Below are 20,985 nucleotides of genomic sequence, written 5' to 3'. Positions count from 1 at the left end.
CTGGGTTCTGAGGCTGAACAGATATGCTGCAGAACCAGGACAAATTGCCAAACCACCGGGTCCTTTCCTTGCCAATATTGTCTCCCTCCCGCATCTATACCTTCATCAGAATTATGCAAATTTGGAGTCTCTAAAGTATTGGGCATCAGGGAGCCATGGGTACCCCATTCCCTGGCCTCTCTCAGCAGTAGCTGAGACAGTGGAAGCTTGCAGCACAGAACAAACTTGTTCCTCCTGCAGCTTCTTCGGTGTGGCCTGGGACCAGGAACCAAATGCCATCTCTAACAGTTCTATGACTCTAGGAATCTGAAACATCATCATAGTGCTTTTTACAGGGTATTAGATTGCATTTTATCTCACGACTGGCTTGAGATCTTTCTGAGCAAAGGGCATCTCACTTCTATCTCAATTTCTACTTGCTAGGAGCTCAGTAGTACTGCGATAAATGAACAAATGAGCTTGGTTTCGGAAGGGCTGGATCTGAGTCTTGGATGAGGCTCTAATTTCCACCTTGGCCAGCACACAAGTCAAACAGTTGGTGCTTGGCACATAGTGAATGATGGTCCCCACACATCAGGGGGTGTGCGAGCTGCAGGCTCTGCATTTCCTCAGACTTTGTTTCTCCTTGGCTCCTTAGGGTGTCATAGTAACCATAGCACACAAAGTGCAAAATGACTAGAAGAGCAGTAGGGTGAAGCAGTAGTTGAAGCAGGAGGGTGGAGACCCCTGAAGGCCTGGGCGGGTGTGATCTGGGCCTGAGCCTCCCTGCCTGCTCTTTCCACTCAGTGTCACTACCCAGCCCTGCCTCCCAAGCCTAGCTCCGGGCCCTAGAACTCTCTCTTGGGACTTCCCTCCTCCCAGGCCTGGCTCTTGGCTTCCTGCCCAGCTGCCATGGTAACAGGTTCCAGGGTGACAAAGGATATTACTGGGTCCTATTTCTTCCTGGTCCTGTTGATGAGGATTTTCAGACCACAGAGACTGAGCTGTTCTGCATCCTGGGCTCTTTCTGTGTACTCATTCAGGGTGAATTCAAACTTCCATCCCTGACAGCAAGACCATGTGTACCAGCCTGACCACTTGTGAGTGGAAGAAAGTTTTCTATGAGAAGATGGAGGTGGCAAAGCCAGCTGACAGCTGGGAACTCATCATAGACCCCAACCTCAAGCCCAACGAGCTGGCCCCTGGCTGGAAGCAGTATCTGGAGCAACATGCCTCAGGCAGGTAAGCAGCCCAGGGGGGAGAGGACTACAGGCAGCCTTGGGGACATCTCCCAAGGGGAGTCAAAGATATACCGAGAGCCTGGTCCTGGGGTCAGCTCAAGTTAGGGGGCAGAGAAGGAACTTCCAAGTGGGTCAGAGATATGGGTTCTAATCCCAGCTGTACCACCAACTCCCTGGGTGATCTTTGCAAGTTGTGCTCTGTCTTTGGGTCTTGGTTTTCTACAATAAACAAAGAGCTATAATGTCCCTACAATCTCTGACATTTCAGATGTTTTCACATTTTCATAACCTTGTAAGGAATGGTGGGGACTGAGGGGAGGAGGCCATGAGGTCCACTGAGAAAAAATTTAACTTAGGGTTAGAGCCTGTGCTCTGGTCCTAGGTCTGTTTAGTCAACTCAGTCCCATTTGATCTGAATACAAAAACATTTATTGTCCATCTGCTGTGTTCTGGAAACTGCCTTGGCAGCTAACTAATTCTATGAACTTGTGCAAGTCCTTTCCCTTCCTGGGCCTCAGTTTTCACATCTTGCAAAACCAGGAAGCTGGCCTTAGAAGATCAGTTAAGACCCTTCCGGCTCTATTGTCTACGGTCTGTGACAAAAAGACTTAGCTTTGGGCATGATTTCCCCTTAGGTTCCTAAAGCCCAACATCTTGTACTTTAAAGGAACCTCATGACTTCCATGGTGCAAAGTGTCCTTGAGTGTAAGGGGTCATATCTATATGAAGCCACATGCCTCTCCTTCTAGACTGTGATTTGGGATCAGGACCACAGAATTCCCTGCCCAGCTGCCTCAAACTCATCTTCAGGGCCTGTGCAGGCCTCTTCCTAAGTCTACTGAGTCCCTAGGTCCCCAGGGAGGCCAACAGGTGGCTGTGCTCTAGGGGTGTGGACACTCAGGCCTTGGACACACAGACTGGGTGATTCATGCATATTTGTATGGTGGAGCCAGCTGCTGAGGGTGGCAATAGGAGGCAGGCTGGGGGTGGGGAGCTTATGTTTGTACTCTTGTTCTAGGACGTGTAAATATTAAAGTGAACTTGTATTTGGGACAAAAGACAGAGAGGTAGACCCTGGTTGGTTTATTTCAATTCGGATCAATTCAAGAGACATTGTGCATCTGTTAGGTGCTGGGTCCTGGCTCTGTCTCTGGCTAGCTTTGTATACATGGAGGACTCTCTTTCTCTCTGCTTCTGTTTCATCTCAATAAAATGAAAGGTTAATTAAAAGATCCTTAAGGTTCCCTTGCACTAGGTCTGCTCTTCTGAAATTTAAGATCTGAGGTCTAGCTTGAGGGTGAGGAAAGAACTCTGAATTGGCTTTATTAAAAAGCTGTAGAAGGAGGGGACAGAAAACACAAAGCTTCTGAGCTGGCTGTTGAGAGGAGTTCAAAGCGCTAGGAACTGGGCCCAGGGGTTTAGGGGCTGAGCTCCACAGGCTTGTGGCTGCTCCTTGCCTCAGGTCTCAGCTGGTCCTACTCCTGGCTGGTGACCTGTGACCCCCAGCTGGCTTCAGGCAGGCCTTCAGAATGGCTGCTCTTGTGCTTTTCCTGTGCACGGGTCACTCTCCCTGTAAGTCATAGGATGCATCAATCCTAGTGCCCCATAACTCTAGTCTTACATGAGTGGGGACCCCCTTCTGACTTAGGACTAATCAGGCTGCTCTCCTGGCCAACCCTGCCTTGCACTGTGCTGGCTACTGTTCTGTGCTAATGTTGCCTGTGGGATCCAGGCCTCAGGGACAGGTTTGGCTTCCTCTCTACCCCACAGCCTGGACTGTGTGTGCTTGCATAAAGTAGGTGCTAGGTGGTATCTGTTGGACTGAATCGAGTTCCTCATCAGAGATTGTTTAGGCCATGCTACCAGGGACCCAGAGAGAGTCAGCAGTGAGGGCAGACTGGGCCCAGTAGACCCTCGATTGTAAAGCTGTTATAACAGGGTCCTGGAAGAGGTTTCTCTCAGGATGGAAGGAACTGTCCTGAAGGTAATGAGTGCTCCATCACTGAAGGTGTGCAAGCACTGGGTGGGGGCTGAGGGAGTGACCTGGGCTACCTGAGTCTCAGACCACTTCTTTCCACTATCCTTAAGGCTGGGACTCTAGCAGGCTGACTAGTCTAAAGTGCGGCCTGTGTATGTAAGTGTGCATGTATGCATGTATGTGGGGGAGGATGCAGACTAGGAGCCACTTTTCCAGTCTCTATTGCAGGATTGGACTGGGGTCTACGGATGACTTATCAAGGAGTAACAGAGTATTCTTTGTGAAGGTATAAGGACCAAACTCCCCAGTCCTCTCCCTGTTGGCCCATCACCCAACCACCAGTCCATCCGATGGAGTCTTTTTTTTTTTAAATTTAGATTTTATTTATTTATTCATTAGAGACACAGAGAGAGGCAGAGATATGGGGGGGGGGGGCAGAGAAGCAAGCTCCCTACAAGGAGCCTGATGTGAGACTTGATCCCAAGACTCTGGGATCATGACCAGAGCCAAAGGCAGATGCTCAACCACTGAGCCACCCAGGTGCCCTCATCTGATGGATTCTTGACAGTTATTCAATGAATAATTCCTGTTGGTCTGTGCCCAGTAGTTAGAGGCATCTCCTTTTCTCCCCAGGGCAGGCAGGATGTATCAGTGAGACCTGTAGAGGCAGGGGAGGTGTGAGTGAAAAGAGCCTTATGGGACCTCATCACCCTGCATCCACAGATGAAAAATAAGGCCCAGATTGGGGGAGTGAGCCCTGGGAAGCATACAGGTGCATGTTCTGAGTGCACTAGGCTTAGGGGGAGCTGCGGCCCCAGGAAAGTGTGCAGGAGGCAGCCTGGAGAGAGTGCTAGAAGCCAGATGGTTCCAGTGCCAGCCTCCCGAGGACACTGCTCCAGGCCCAGGGGAGCTCACGGGAAGGAGGCAGAGCCTGCGGAGCGCTAAGGAACCCAGGGGACAGCGACCGGGCAGCCTTGACCTCCAGGCACAGGTACACTGGGCCCTTCCTTCCCGGGCTCCTCCTCCAGGGCAGGCTGGCCATCCCCTGCTGAGACGGAGGCCGAGCATCTCCATCCTCCCCTCCCGCAGGTTCCACTGCTCCTGGTGCTGGCACACCTGGCAGTCGGCCCACGTGGTCATCCTCTTCCACATGTACCTGGACCGCGCGCAGCGGGCGGGCTCGGTGCGCATGCGCGTGTTCAAGCAGCTGTGCCACGAGTGCGGCACGGCGCGGCTGGACGAGTCGAGCATGCTGGAGGAGAACATCGAGGGCCTGGTGGACAACCTCATCACCAGCCTGCGCGAGCAGTGCTACGATGAAGACGGCGGCCAGTACCGCATCCACGTGGCCGGCCGCCCCGACGCCGGCCCGCACCGCCCCGAGTTCTGCGAGGCCTGCCAGGAGGGCATCGCGCACTGGAAGCCCAGCGAGAAGCTGCTGGAAGACGAGGCCTCCACCTACGCCATCTCAGGGGCCTCCAGGCCAAGCGCCCAGGACGCTGCGGGCTACAGCTTCCTCTCCCTTCGCTGGTGCCTGGTCTGGGCCTCCGTCTGCCTCCTCCTGGTCTACCTGCAGCTCTCCTTCCGCGGCTCCGCCCTCCTGTAGGGGGGGCGCTCCCGGCCTGCGGGGGGGGGGGGGGGGTCGGGGTGATCCCTCTGCAGATCCACCTGTGCTCTGCACGGCTCTGTCTGGGCCTCCGTTGTCCCTCTGCAGAATGGGGGCTTTGCTCCGGGGGATACTTAATGGTCCTTCCATTAAAATTTACAGGGAGGATCTAAGGAGGACGTAGGCTTGGTGGTAGCAGGAAAACCGGGTAGGGGGGGGGGAGTAGCTTCTCCTCCCCTTTCTCCACCTCCATCGCGACCCTTCCTTTGGCTTCATGTCCATCTCCCACCCCACATCAGGACCCTGGTAGGTCCTGTCGAGCCCTGGCCTCAGCTCAAGGTGGTCTTCAGGTGCTCTGACCTGCCGTGGTTCCCCTGGGAGCGGGCGGTGATCCCACCCTATCCATCAGGACTCACTGCCTCTTGGTTTTCAGTTCCTCTCCTGGAGAGTGTGCTGCCCCCATTCTGAAAGTTTCAGATTTTTACTTCGGTGCTAGAGCTGCACTGTCCAATTTGGTAGTCACTAGCTCTACGTGGCTATTGAAATTTAATGTAATTAAAATAGAATGAAAAATTCGGTCCCTCGGTTGTGCGAGCCACATAGCGAGTGCTCAGTAGCCACGCATGGCCCGTAGCTACCATGTTGTGCTGCATGGATATAGAACATCATCGTGGAAATTTCCACTGGACAGCGCTAGTCTAGGGGCTGAAATTCGCACTTAAATGGATGCGGACTCATAAAAATAAGAGGGGGACACAGGTTTAAAGCATGAAGCTTTCTGGGGGCAGAGGGAGGTAGGGATGTGCTGTGTTAGAGATACACAAATGAATCTGTAACCTCTGTGTTTCTGGCAGTCAGTTGATTGGAATTTATTTTCTAGGAAGGAGAACCTGTTAAAATTTGCTGCAAGATGATGGCATTTTCTCTCAATCTCTGTTGCTCTCTCTCTCTCTCTCTCTCTCTCTCTCTCTGTGTGTGTGTGTGTGTGTGTGTGTGTGTGTGTGTGTGTATGGGGCTTGGAGAATACATTCCTGTGTTTTAAAGGAATGTGTGAGCTATGACATCACTAATTACACATGATGCAGGGAGATGTTCCTCAGCCTTCCTGAATGAAAGTACCTTTGCACCTGATTCTATGGCCTTTCTTGTTCCTGGGGCCTATTAGACAGATCTATGGATGTGGATCTTTCATGTGACAGTGGGGCTATGTGTCTCCATTGAGGGGAGGTGATGACCAAGGGGAAGCATAAGTAGTAGAGGCAGACAGTACCTGTCTTCCAGCATCTTCTTCTCCCAGTCCATGAGACTACCCCATTAGGGGAAATGCATTTGCTGTGCCCATTCCCTTAGGCATAGCTATGACTTGAGTAGTTTGACTCATGGTTTGGTGTGAGATGACCTTGTGTTTATTATTGTCTGGAATAGGAAACAGAAACCCTCCTACTCACACTCCTAATTGTTCCCTGACATTCACAACTTTCCATAGCCCACCTTTAGAGCATCTATCCCAAGTGGTCCCTGAGAACTGAAGATGGGGTTCGAGGCTGGTGTGTCCAGCTAGCTATGTTTCCAGAAGTGAGCTGATTTGGACACAGTGTCCCACCTTCCACTGCATGTGCAGGCTTCTCCAGCTTTAGCGGGGGTAGGAGGGGGTGGAGAGGGAGGGTTTTGGTGGCTTGTCTGAATTCCTCTCTGAACTTGTAGGAGCAGAAAGCCAGGCAATCTGGAACAATCTACCTCTCTTTGGTTGGGAGTACTAGAGGTATAGGCAGAGCAATAGACAGGAGCATTTGTGGACTGGGGGGCTTGTGAGGTTGTGTTCACCTCTGTTAGCTACAGAAAATGTTCAACTGGACCTGTGCAGTGTGTGCCCCATTGGGTGCTGTAGACAAGTGGTGGCTTCTGGGAAGTTGAACTTCAGGAGCCTGTGACTCATATGGTCTCCAGAGTTCTGTTTGCCCCCTGCTTTGGTCTACCTTGAGACTCTCAAGGGAACATAAAGGGACAGGATTGGGATGAAGTGGCACCAGAAGTATCTGTTATTAAACTTGTGGTTTGTGGGGTGAGGGGCAGACTATTGAGATTGTGTGGGGGGAAGGTCAGGCCTTAAGTAGGTTAGGAAAGCTGGAACCTCTGATGTGCGGCCTGGAGTTGAGGAAGGAAAAGCCACTGAAAATGGAAGTGAGGGTGAAGGCCTAGAGCGTATGAGATGAGATCTGGGAAAAATCCAGAAGGTCAACATACGGTCCATCAGCTCAGTCTGAATATCTAAAAATAACTGTGTCTTTCATATTTAACTAAAATGACCCTTCTCTGACTCCACATCCACTCTATTACCATGTATTTTTAAAAAATTCCTTCAAAGCCAAGTTTCTCAAATGAGTATATTTTTCTCTACTCTAATTTGCTCCTTAATTCATAACAGTCTTATTTCCAAGTCCCTAAAACTGTCACCTCATGTTCTATTTCCAAACAGTTGGCCACCTTTCTGCCTGTATGTCACCTGTTCTGGCTACTGCATCCTGTAACTCCTCCTGGAAGATTCCATGGCAGCACTTGTGCCTCATCATCCCCCTTCTGTTTCCTTCCTTTCTGTTGTGATGTTCCCCCTCTCGCCCATCCTTTACAGGCTGGGGTTCTCCTCGAGGATCCCTGTTGTTCACCTTTGATAATGAGTACTTGCTCACAGAGTAGGTTCTCGTGCCTGGGAACTCCCAGTCTTTGCAGCTCTAGGAGCACTGCCACCAAGCTCCAGGCCTACAGACCAATCAACCTGATCACTGGGAGGTCCCCCAGCATGACCAAGGCTGACCTCATCACTTTGCCATCCAAACTTGCTCCTCTCTCTACTCTGAGATCTGGGAATTACCTCCTGACCCTCCCTGACTGCCCTACCTCCTCCCCTGCACAAATGGATCAACGTGTCCTATTGATTGTTCTTCCCAAGTACCTCTGGTCTCTGTTCTTTCCTTACCACCTCTTGCTGCCCAAACTCATCATTTGGTGTTTCTTGACTCTCAGCCTCCTTCATAATCATAACTTAGCCTTTAGCCTTCCCTCATATTTTATCACTCTCTAGGGGTGATTTCCTATTAATCATATATGGTCAGCTCACTGTCTTGCTTAAACTCTTCCAGAGATCTTTTCTGCTAACAGGCAAAACTTAGTCTCATCAGCCAGGCACACCTCATTTTCCAGATAATAATAATATACAACATTTAAGGAGCTCAATAAACAGTTGTTATTATGATAATTTACTAAGTGTGAGATGCTATGCTAAATGCTTTGTGCATTGTCTCATTTAATTCTGAAAACAACTCTCTGAGGCAGGCACTAGTATCATCTTTAATATGGTTGAGGCTCAGAGAGGCTAAGACATTGGGTCATGCCACCCTTGTTAGTAGGTCCCAGTGCTGAGGTTGAAATCCAGGGTCTTTGATTCCAGAACTTCAGTTTTCCATCACTGTTATCCCGCCACTCTGACCAAGCCAATGTTCCTCGAACTGAGATGTTCACTCTCTGTGAACCCTGTCCCCATCTGGCTTTCAGGAACCTTTTCTTCCATGTCAGCTGGAGACTTAGCTCCTGTGTGAAGCCTTCATTCACAGCCCCAGGCAGCTTAGCGCCTCACCCCCCTGGGACTGCCTCTGCTACTGCACTTGTCGTGTTGTGTTGTCCCTGCCATTTGCATGTGTGCCTGCTCACCACCGTCAGTTGTTTTTCACCTATCTCCCCAGTACCTGGCACAAAGTAACTGCTTAATCAGAAAGTTGATGGATTAGATTCTTGTCTTGGATGCAATATAATCTCCCACAGGAACCATCCTTCCACCAGGAACCATCCTGTGTATGTTTCATGGACTTTGGCACCCCCAAGCTGAGAGGGAAGGACATGCTGACTTTTGCCAGCTAATATGTATAATTTCCTCTTATTAACAACTCCTAAAATAGGCACTGTAAATATCCACAGTTACAGGAGGGAAACTGAGTCTTAATGAGATGTTTAGTTTTGCAAGGCTTGAGAGCTGGTTAGTGGAAATCCTGTACAGGAGCCCAGATGGCCAAGAAATGAAGAATTAAATAAGCTCATATGGCTTAATACATGACAAGTATTGAGTCCCCAGCACCTTGCCAAAAGGGCACAACCATCCACAAACATCTGGATGAGAGCTGGACTTCAGACCAGTAGCTGAAGACAGAGAGGGAAGCTGGATTTCTAGAAACCTGGAAACAGAGAAGTCTGAAAAATGTATAAAACTTGTCTGCTGGAATAAACAACAAGAAGTTTAGGAGAACTCTTGTAGACATTCAACGTAGGATTAGCCCCATGCTCATGTACTTTTGTTGCTGTTTTGTGGAATGAGTATTTGTACCCCAGCCCTCACCAGACCTATGCCATCTGGCAAGGGATGCCTCTTATGATTATTAGTTTTTGGTTTCTGTATATATCCTACAACTACATCTTTATTATAGGACTTGTAAGAAGGTAGTGCTCTATAACCCCCTTGTGCATCTTTGTACTGATTTTACGCCATTGAGTAAGCACAGATAGCTTGCCTTGGTTGCTGGTTGGCGACTGCAGACTCCCTGATGAAGACAACAGTAAGGCATGCAAAGGAACACTATGCCAAGACTGAAGTTCTGGTTACCCATCCAAGGATACAGTGGAATGAATCAGTATAAACCCATTACCACCTCTGGAAAAATATGGTATGAGGTACATTTTATGGTTATATAGCTGTGTTCTTTCCATTTTCATCCATAAACCAACACACATCAACTCTGTTTGTTTCCTTGCCTGTCCTAAGTTCCAGGATCACAAAGGTAACCAGACACAATCCCTGACTTGGAGGGCTCATGTTGTGCACTAGTCAATGTTGTGCTAGGAGAGGAGACAACTTGGTCATATCTCAGGGGTGAAGGGCTAGGAATGATCTCTTAGAAGAGGAGTCATGCAGTGGGTATATCTTGAAAGATGTATGGAAGTGGTCGGGAAGTCAAGGCTAGGGCTGGCAGGGAGCTAAATTCAATCCCAACTGGAATGAAAAAGGAAGAACCAAAGAGAAAAAGCTCCTTTCATATCCAGGAAGCAGTGAACAATCAGGTACCAAGAAGTCAGGGGGATGGATCACAGGAGGACTCTGGGAGCATTAGCTAGAAAAGACAGAAAAACAAGGTAGGCTGGGGTTGGGTGAAGATGGTTTTCTTGGCTCAAGTAAGGAGTGAGGCAGGAGCATTTTGATTTATGATAGACATTTTATTGTCAGTTTTAGAAGCTGTCTTTAAAAGAAAATGAAAATGTGATACTGAACAGCAATCCTACCCTAGTGCCTCCTAGAAGCATTTGAATGGCTGCACCACCTGTGAATGAGAGGAAGCAATCGGTCTCCCCTCAATGTCATCTCTATCCATCCTTCTCGCTCTCCCCAACAGCTGAGAATAGTCTCAGCTTCCACTTTAGTTATAGACATGAGTGATCTCTTTAAATGCTCTGTGGGCAATGAGAATCTGGGCTGCAAATCACTAAACTATTAACTTTAGTCAAGTAACACAGAAAGCTTTGTTTATTCAATACTGAAATAAGGTCAATTAACTATTGTAATAATCAGTGAAAGTAGGCAATTTGTTTCCTGTCCCAATTGTTCACATATGTTGAATTCAACTGAGGACTGTTATGGTATAAATGATTTTCCTTTTTGCTTTTCTGTTCCTTTTTATTTCTACAATTAAATTACTTTCTTAAAGATTTAAATATACAGGGATCTCTGGCTCAGCTGTTTAGTGCCTGCCTTCGGCCCAGGGCGTGAGTCCCGGGATTGAGTCCCACATCAGGCTCCCTACATGGAGCCTGCTTGTCTCTCTGCCCGTGTCTCTGCCTCTGTGTGTGTATGTGTCTCTGTGTCTCTCATGAATAATGAAAATAAATTCTTAAAAAAAAAGATTTAAATATACAGGGACTCCTGGGTGCCTCAGCAGCTGAGCGTCTGCCTTCAGCTCAGGGCTTAAACCATGGATCTGGGATCAAGTCCCATATTATGCTCCTTGCAGGAGGCCTGCTTCTCCCTCTGCCTGTGTCTCTGCCTCTCTCTCTCTTTCTTTCTCTGTCTCTTACATGAATAAATAGATAAAATCTTTTAAAGAAAGATTTAAATATACATGTTTGTATCCATTATAGATGGTAGAAGCATTAAACAAGAATAAATGTTTCTGATAGAATAAAATACGTAAAACTTTTGATAATGTGTGTGTGTTCACATATCCAAGTGCTTATATGAAAAGAAAAGCAGTCACTGACATTTGGATGCTGGCCTTGTCCTCACAGTTAGGTTGTGGCACTCACTTTTGAACATAAACTATTCATACAACACCAGTCTCAGACCAGAACACTCTGGGGTGATGCTGGATCAAGAGAAGCATAAGACCACTCCATAACCATATCTGAATACAAATAGAAGCATGCACATTGTCCAAATCACAAAAAAAACAAAAAACAAAACAAAACAAAAAAAGACCAAACAACCCCCTATCATGGCCAATATGAGTGGCTGGTATGTCTTTACCTGTCATACCTTCTGGCCTTCTAGATAAGAATAATTAACGTACCCCATCATAAGATTATCCCCACTTTCTGATAATATCCATTCCAGAGCATATCCTATTTAGATGAACCTTCCCCCACATGGCATGTGCTCCAATGGTATAGTGTGTCTTTTTCATCTGGGATGCTTCAAGTTTCCTAAGTGCATCCTTGTTCTTTGCAATAGGTCAAAAAACCCAACTTTGTTCAGTGACACATATGTTCCTGGTGATCTTTGACTAAAAGAAATTGATGAGGAGCTTATATATCACTTCTTCCAGTGTCCATGAGGCATTCAGATGTCTCCATGAACTCAAAGCAAAATATGCAGAAGATTTTTTCTAAGATATTTAACTGAGGAAACCAGCTAACTAAGATAAATTTAAGAAGTTAGAAATTTTAAAAGGGTGTTTCTAAATCTTAGGATAAAAATGAAATGTATATATTTGCATTTATTAGAAATTAAGGAGTGCAATTCCATGTAAAAATTATTTGTTTTCATGCTTTCTAATCTCTTAATAACTTATTTTACAGTATTGTTAGACTTGTAAAAATTGTTTTTCCCATAAAAAGTTAAAACAGGGTCACCTGGGTGGCTCAGTCAGTTAAGTGTCCAACCCTTTGGTTCAGGTCATGATCTCAAGGTCATGAGATCGAACCCCACATTGGGCTGAGTGTGGAGCCAGCTTAAGATTCTCTCTCTCCCCCTCCTTCTGTCCCTGACCCTGCTCATGTGCTCTCTCTCTTGCTCAAAAAAAAGTTAAGCAACAAATGCCTATTCTAGTACTGATTATCATCATATTTTTAGAAAATGCATTTTTACCTCTATTCTTATACATATTTCAAGAACATTACATAAGCTATTAATTTTTTTGGTAGAATGGAGAGAAATTTCACATACCCTCTTCCCTGCCAACTTGAATTTCCAGTTTTGTTAGAATAATCTAGTATTTTATAACTAAATTAAGAAAATGCTTTATGGCTTACATGGTTTCTTCCAAGAATTATATGAGACACATGCATTACATTTCATAATATTAATATAGGAATTGATTTTTAAATTTTATAATTTTATTTCTCCTCACCATCTTTATACCAGCCCACTCCACTTTTGAGGTCTTTATTTTGATTTATTTTATTCCTTTCATTTGAAGTACTTCTGTGAGTATTATTTTCAGAGAGGGTCTGTGTGGTGGGTTTGGCTGTCTGGCATTTCTGTTGCTTTTATTCCCCTAGAATAGCTTGGTTAAGTATTATATTATGTGATCATAATACTTTATTTTTTTCTCTCAAAACTTGGTGGCATTATTTCAATGTCTTCTGGAATTTATTGAGACAGAGAAAAACTTTGTTTTCAATCTAATGTTTCTTTTCTTTTACATTGCCCAATCTAATATATATATATATATATATATATATATATATATATATATATTGCAATAGCCACACAAATCTTGTAGAAAATACAGTCTAGAGAATTTCTAAAGCTTTGCTTGTTTTGTTTTATTTCTTGTAGTAATGTTGTCCACAGAGAAGAGAGAGGCATTTATTCTGATTCTTTGGATTGTCTTCGCGTGTTTGAACTACAATTTCTCATACGCTTAATGACTTGTCTCTGCTGATGTTTGCAGCAGGGAGATGGGGGATTGGTCTGTTAGAGGCCATACCATGTCACTTCAAATTATCTGAGTGTCTGACAAAGGAGAAGAAAAATGCATTATTTCATGGAAGTTTTGTTTACTAGAAGAGAGGTCTTATTGGCAAGGGGGTGGTAGGGAGGGAGCTTCCCCGACATGCACCTGCCCTAAATGGCCAGAGGAGCATGGCAAAACAGTCCTTTTCTGTATTTTGTTGTAGATCCAGTCATAGGATCATTGCTTCTCTCACTGACTGCCATGAATACCTTGTTAGGAGTTGACTTTATTGGGCTGCATCCCCTTGCTTTACATTTCTGCAAATTTAATCCAAAATTAGTGCAGTAACTAGATGCTCCCTGTCTAGGGCCCTGGTGTAGTTCCAGAGGTTGGGTGGAGATTCACCCCCATTGACGATCCTTCCACTTGCCTTGCCACTCCAAGCAGGCCGGGGAAGATGAGTTAGCGCTCTTCTGCTAGGGGAGGGTGTCTTTGACTCTTAGTCCTGAGATGAAGTTTTTGTTTGCATATGGAGATCCACAGATTGGCCTTAATCTACATTGTACATGTATCTCTCAGCATTTTAGGAATGTAACATTTCTAGTTCCCAGTGAATACAAATCTCTTTCTTTTTGCATTTGATTATGCCAATAGGAAATTTGGGAAATTGAGAAGGTTTGGAAAGTAGGTGTATTGGTTGATGTGCACCACCGTGAAACTGAAAGTATTATTTCTAATTTGGATTTTAAAAATCTACTCCTGTAAACTAACTTGAATCTTCACTCGATCAAGATAGTTGTAAATAAGTACCCTACATATGTTTAGATACATAATGGGTGATATTTAAGTAACTTTAAAAAAATTAGTGCATTGTATTTATGCATCTCTAGTCCTTCAAAGAGCTCCTTTCTTAGCTGTGGCAGATCACTAGTTCTCTCCTGAAATCCTTTGTCCCCCTCTTCCACAGTAATAGGATCTTAGCTGGGCACATAGCCTTGCAGAATAAAGACTGCTTATCCCAGACCCCTTTGCAGGTAAGTATGCCTTTGTGATATAAGTTACACAGAAGTTACAGGTGAAGAGCTTTGGGGAAACTTCCCCTAAAAGTGTTCACTTTATGGATGGCTCTTTAACAGAAACATAGTGGCATAAAACAACAGTAATCATTTTGTTACTCTTTCATGGCTGCTGAGGGCAGAGAACTCAGCTGAGAACTTTGGATTGGGTGTCTCTCATGCAGTTGCTGAAGCAGAAGCATGTAGGACTGGCTGGGTAACTTTTTTTTTCATGTAGTCCTGGGTCTTCTCCATGTGGGCTCTTTGGCTTCCTCACAGCAGGATGACAGCCAGATTGCCCGGTGGCTGAAGGTGTCAAGAATGCGTATCCCAGTGAGGAAAGCAAAAGTTAAAATTTCTTTTATGAATTAGTTTGACAATCACATAGTTGTCAGTGTACCATATTCTAATCAGAACTATCACAAAATCTACCCAGTTTCAAAAGGAGAGAGGGCAAAGAGGTCATCTTTCAATAGGAATATGTCAAAGGCACACCAAAAGAAGAGCATATGGAGTGGGAGCTGTTGTTAGAGCCATCTTTGAGAAATTCAGTCTTTTCATCTCCCCATCTTTATCTTTTTTTAATCCTGCTGCCTCAACACAGGTGCTGTCACCTTTGGTCATGAGGTCAAAATAACACATGGCAGAAGAACAGAGAGGTTACCTGGTACCTAATATCGCCAAGTACCTTAGCAGCCATGGATCATCAACCTGGAATATTATGCAAGAGAGAAATGAACATCTTAGCTCTTACAGTCCCCCACTGCTATTTTGAGTTTTGGGTCACTTGAAGTTAAACCTGGCCACCATGAACCCATCAGGCTTTCCTCTCTGTTCACCAGTCTGTACATTGGAGCCTCAGTTACGTATCACTACGCTCTGTTCCCCAAATATGCTGAGCGTTTCTACTGTTCTCATCTCCAGAACACAGATCTCCAAGTTTATAATTCTCTCATCTTCATTCTTCACCAACATCTGCCTTAGTCCCTTCCCTTAAGTCCAATGAAAAAATCCCATCTTTTAGGAAGCTGTCTCAGATGCCTAGAGAGAGGAGTAAGGACCTCATCCAGCATATTCCCACAACCTGTTTGGTGAACCTGTGCTTCACAAATCCACACTGTCTTGGATGACAGCTTATTAGCATATCTTGAAATCTCCTGCTGCCTTGTAAATTTCTTGAGCATGAGCTTTATTGTACTCTTGCTTGGAAGTTCTCTAAGGCACCTACCTCAGTATCCCTTGTGCTCAATAAGCTTCAATAATTTTGTTCTATGAGTCCTTATTCATTCTCTCCAAGAGGATAGGAGAAAATTTTGCATTATTTTTTAAAAGAGATCTCTGCCCCTGGATTCATTATTTCCCGGAAAACACAAAATGGGAAATGTTCTCTGAGGATTGAATAGAGTTTAATCAAAGTAAATGTGCATACATAGAACAGGATGAACCATTTGAAAGAGACTAAAGTGTATGGCTGTTTGAGGGACTGGTGGGCACAAGTATTTTCTGGAGGGTGAGGTATCAATGGGAACCAAACCTGAAGAAGTTGAAACCATATTCCTGAGAGCCTCAAAAACCTGAGTAAGGAGTATGGACTTCTTTTTTAGAAGACAACAATTTGCATTTAGAAGTTTGAAGGAACACAGTGATACCGTCAGATTAGTATTTAGAAGTTGAATCAGGCCAAGTGTGTAGAATTTATTTGAAGGAACTGAGTTAGGGATTGGGGAAGAAAGTCAACAATGGGAGTCCAGTTAGGAAGTTTTTAAAATAGCTCACAAGAGACAAAATGTGGTCCTGGATTAGAGTGGTGACCCTATATGACAACAATGGAAAGAAACAGAAAAGAAACACATTATCTAAAGAATTCACAAGATGTGGTTACTTAAATGTGCCATTGAAGAGGAGAGGGAGAGAAATATGGTAAGAGAAGAGGTAAATTGAGGCATCACTGGGGTAAATATGATAGTTGCAGACATTAGGGTAAACATTCACTCAATATTTGACCAGCATTTTGTGGACATTTCATATATTCCAGGCAATCTTCAGGTAGATCAAGATGGGAGGGGATAGTCTCTGCTGTTGAAGAAAAAAATCCTTTTGCAAGGAGCCAGATGTGCAAACAAACTATTGTTAGACAATAAGGTAATTGCTATACCCAAATAAAACAAAACAGCACACAGATAGTCCTCTCATTTTATATTATTTAGATGTATGAGTTGTGAAAGGACAAAGGCATTTGTGGTTTGCATCAGTCCTCTGGAGTTGCCAAGAATAAATCTGTGCAGAAATGCCCAACCTCTTTTAAAGAAAGAAATGGTACTTTGGAAGTATCTGGAAGACATAGTTTTAGAGGGGCATGGAATCTGAGAACTGAAGGGGACTAGAAGGTTATTACTGGTTGCAAGAATCTTTTCTCACTAAAGCTCATCTCAATTCTCTCCGGACCTAAGAACAGAGCTTTCCTGCTGCACCAGTCCTCTTGGTAAGAACCCAAAGTTGACTCTGTTCCCCTTTGACTTCTGCTGTCACATGTTGCTTAGCCAAAGGCTTTATTTTTTTCCCAAGGCATGGCATTGGTTCAAAAGTTCACCAGGAAGCTTTTATGACTAGAAAGTGGAGAACTGGGATAAGAGGGAGACAGCAAAAGAAGCATATGGTGGTACAAACAGGTTGAAAGCTGAGTGAACTTCCCATAATGCCATTGGAAGGAGGAAACCTTAAAACTCTCCATATTTGTGTTGTTAGCATTCAGATAAGTATCCACTTGCTACCAATTCACTGTGTGGTTTGGGCAAATGCACTTCTCTGGGCTTTTATCAGCACATCACCCACCACTCCTACTGCCACACTAGGCCTGGTTTCCAGTTTCACCAACTAATTTCTATCTATCTATCTATCTATCTATCTATCTATCTATCTATCTATAGACATTGAGAGGCTTTTCACAACTCATACATTTTTTCCCCGGGGGAAAGAATCCACTATGTATGTAAGTAGGATTTAATTGATCAAGATATATCTGTCTGGAGGGGATGGGGTGGGGTCTTGCAATAGCAGCCAAATTTCAAGGTGAGATTCTAGAGCCTCTTAGTAGAACCCATTCTTTGGAAGAAAACATCTGGAAGGATGACCTTGACTCTGTGACAGGGCCCGAGGTTTGGAGGGGGGGAAGCAATCTAGGTATGACTTGAATCCTGCTCTCTCTGGTCTTCTCAGAGCTGAGAAAAAGGAGGAGCTTGTTTAGTCCATTAGTGTCAATGGCTGCTGGATCAAATGACCACAAACTGGAGGCTTCAAATAACAGAAATGGGGCACCTGGGTGGCTCAGTGGTTGAGCATCTGCCTTTGGCTCAGGTTGTGATCCTGGGGTCCTGGGATCAAGTCCCACATCAGGCTCCCTGCAGAGAGCCTGTTTCTCCCTCTGCCTGTGTCTCTGCTTTTCTCTCTGTGTGTCTCTCATGAATAAATAAATAAAATCTTTGAAACAACAACAATGACGATGACAAAAACATGTAACAGAAATGTATTCTCTTGCAGTTCTAGAGGGGCAGAGGTCAGGAAGCAAAGTGTCGGGCCACGATTCCTCCAAAGACTCTAGGGTCCTGTTCTTTCTCACTTTTTCCAGGTTGTGGTAGTTGCAGGGGCTTCTGGGCTTGGGGCTCCAACCCTCCAATCTCTGCTTCTGTTTCACATAGCCTTTCTCTCTGTGACTTCTCCTCTTCAGGATCTCATTGTCTTTGGGCCTTCCAGATAATCCAGGATGATCTCATATCAACATTCTTAATTGCATCTGCAAAGATCCTTTCTCCAGATAAGATCACATTCATGGGCTTGAGGGGTTAGGATGTGGACATATCCCTGTAGGGGCCACCATTAAGTCCAATATAGTCAGTAAACACTGCTGTTTCTACATTGTTTAACAGCATCAATTGTTGGCTATTAAAAGAGCAGTGAGACCCTCCAAAAGGATAGAAGGCAGAAGGGACAAGGGACCCGAGAGAGGAGAGGGGAGCACCAGCTCCCCAGTGCAGCAGGGCCTGTCATCTGGTGCTACACGAGGTTATGCAGCAAGTGACAAGAGCAGAAACCAGGAATTTCCAAGGGTCCAAGCAGAGTGCAGTGCACGCGGGCCATGGTCCAAGGTAGTGCGTTAACCACAGTTTATGACGCAGAGTGAGCCATACAGTTAATTTAATGGGTCGTGACCAGAATGAAAGACAAAAAGAAATAGAGAAGAATAGAAAATACCAGAGTTTATTAAAAGTAATAAAGGTAAGTATTGTTTTGAGAAACGTGTGCAGCGGTGTATGTGTGCACTGGGCTATGGTGTAAAATGTTTTTCATATGTTGGTTGCAGTCAAAAGTTTGAGAGTCACTGGCGTAAGAGCGCTGGGCATGGCAGTTTGGGGCATCATAGAGAGAGCAGTGGTCCGGGGAAGTGTCCTTGGTTCTGGGCATAACACTGGGAATGATGAGTGGTGGCCTGAACAGCTACCAAAGGGAGCTCGTGACCTATATGAGACATCCTCGGGGGGCCTCCGTCTCCTGGAGGGACCTTGCAAAGGCACTGACAAGGGGTTGCAAAGAGAGTTTAGGTAGGTCAGTGATTCGGACACCAGTGGGATATTGATGGTGAGTACAGTTCATGAGGTCGGAGGTCATTTGGGTCACATACAGGAGGATGGTTTATATTAGATCTGCAGTTTGCAAACTTTGTTTTCCCTTCTGTTGCTAAGAAATTTTGCTGCAGAATCTGTGCGGTGGCACAGAGTCCCCGCAACACGCCCTTCCTGCGTCCTGGCAGCCCCTGAGGTCGGTGTCCCGCGAGCCCTAGGCCTGGTTTGGGAAGCCTGTAACGACCAGCCCTGGCTTAGAAGGTGTCTGTGGTCCCTGCTAGTGCAAATTCTTTGATTCCATGGCTCAGACAAAATTCTGTGTCATTTATCAGCTTGTGACTTCTCTTCGAAGCCAAGATTGAATTTTGGTCATCTCTGAATCCCCAGCACAGCACTTGGCACAAAGTGCTCAATAATCGAGTGTTTGAAGAAAGTGGGTCTTTTTCGCTGCTTCTTTGCATCTCTGGGACCAAGTGGGTGCTTTTAAAAAGTTGGCGGAGTAAACGAATAAAATCCTGCCATAAATCGTAGCCGAAGCGGTCATGTACCAATGTAACCAGCAGAGGACAGAAGAGTTCAGTTTAACAACATCTTCCTTCCAGCCAGGCTCAGCCAAGGCAGGGAGAGCAGGTCTGTTTTACGGGATTAAGAAATGCACAGTCAGAAAAGGATGGAGACACCAAAAGATGGAAACACATTAATCCCCAAAGCTTTATCTATAGGACAAAGCTCTTATCAGGAAATGGGGTTTTGCTTCAGGCCGACCGCAAGGTACAGGGACAGAACAGGGCCGGAGCTGCCAATCTTTCTAACATGACTTCAGCTACTTAGGTGGAAGAGATTCAGGAACTTCACAGCACCCTTGTCTCACAGAAAGAACATGGAGCTAAGAGATCAGAGGCTGTGACTCTGATACCACTGGAGAGAGGCCTCTCCCTTCTCTGGACTTCAGTTTTTTCCGCATGAAAATGGACCAGATGATTTTGAAGGCCCTGGTCTGCAGATGAGTCCAACTGTAGCACCCAGTCTGCCTCTGCCCTCAGCTCTTGGGGTGATGTCAGGAAAGTCAATGAAGCCAATGCAGTGTGCTTTGCCCCCCTACCCCACCCAAGGCAAGCGATGCCCACTGTGCTCAGGTGCTGCCCAGTCAAAAGGGGGACAGGAGTTGAAAATAATGGTTCTGGTTGACGGCATAAAGAAGTTAGGAGCCAGAGAATAAGTGAGAGGATGAGAGAGAAGGTGGACAGGGGCAAGAGCAAAGAGGGGGGAAGAGGAAGAAAACAGAGGAAGAAGAGAAAGGGGTAAGAGACAGAGCAGAGTGAAAGGAGAGAGGGATAGTGTGGGCAATGGTTTGTGACTCCAGTGTTTTCTAGAATTAAGCTTTTCAAAGACGCAGCTTGTGCATCAGAGTCTTTGCAGATGGGACCCCCGCATCCATGTTTCTAAGATGTGTCCTAGGCAATGGTGGTGTGAAGCCAGGCTTAAGAATCCCCAGTCTAGACTAACACTCGTAATTTTGAGTGTAAGGAAATTGGAGCAGTTGTGGGGCTACTTTCCCTGCCCAGGACATCTCTGTGTCTACGTAGCCCCTACCGCGCCGGTCCAAAGTGCAGGTTTAGGATCAGCTTGAAGAGGAGCTTCACCATCTGTTCTGTGCTACCCCAGGGGACAGGGCTCTCAGCTTCTCACCTCCCTTCTCAAACCAGCTCTTTCGCTGCTGGTTGCACTGGGAAGGCTCATGGAAGACCCCAGATTTAGGGGGCGAATAGGTAAAGAGAACTTAGAGATGTTTTCTGGGTGGCACAGTGGGGCACAACTGAATTCAGTTTCACTTCACTGGGGAGCCCTGAGCCGAGGTCATAGATCAACAAGTGAGATGCATCTGGAAAGACTGATAAACTCATGAAGAGAAAGGAAAATTGAGAGGAGAATTAGGGGCAAAGTGTCCTTACATACATCTAGTGGGAAAGGAAATGTTGGAGTGGCAGAAAGAGCCCTGCTACACACTGCATAACCTGGGCCCTCTCCATTCCCTTGTCTGGTTAACACTAACACACTCAATCAAATGTGAAACACGACACAGACATGAGCTGGCATTGTTATTCACTTCTCTGGTGTACCATGGACATATGCCTACTTCAGTGGTTATGGATGTGTCCTCCTTAGGCCTTTCAAGAGATGGAGAAACTCTTACATTTCCAGTGACTATATGAGCATTTTCAAATTATGGCTTCACTTTACTCTTAGCATTTATGAACAATTATACTGAGCAGTATTTAAAGGTTTTTCTTTCTGAATCT

General features: G+C 45.6%; 1 protein-coding gene across 1 annotated transcript; it reads left to right on the top strand.

The window, feature by feature from the left end:
- The first annotated feature begins 1,013 nt into the window (after positions 1-1,013).
- RTP2 (receptor transporter protein 2) lies at positions 1,014-4,804 on the top strand. The gene is made up of 2 exons (XM_072808150.1): positions 1,014-1,221; positions 4,288-4,804. The coding sequence occupies exons 1-2, from the start codon at positions 1,058-1,060 to the stop codon at positions 4,802-4,804; spliced, it is 681 nt and encodes a 226-aa protein (XP_072664251.1). The 5' UTR covers positions 1,014-1,057.
- The last annotated feature ends 16,181 nt before the right edge of the window (positions 4,805-20,985 follow it).

This window comes from Canis lupus, chromosome 31 (genome assembly GCF_048164855.1).
Source record: "Canis lupus baileyi chromosome 31, mCanLup2.hap1, whole genome shotgun sequence".
Taxonomy (NCBI): domain Eukaryota; kingdom Metazoa; phylum Chordata; class Mammalia; order Carnivora; family Canidae; genus Canis; species Canis lupus.
The sequence above is the reverse complement of the archived record's forward strand: the minus strand, read 5'-3'. Positions and strand labels throughout refer to the sequence as shown.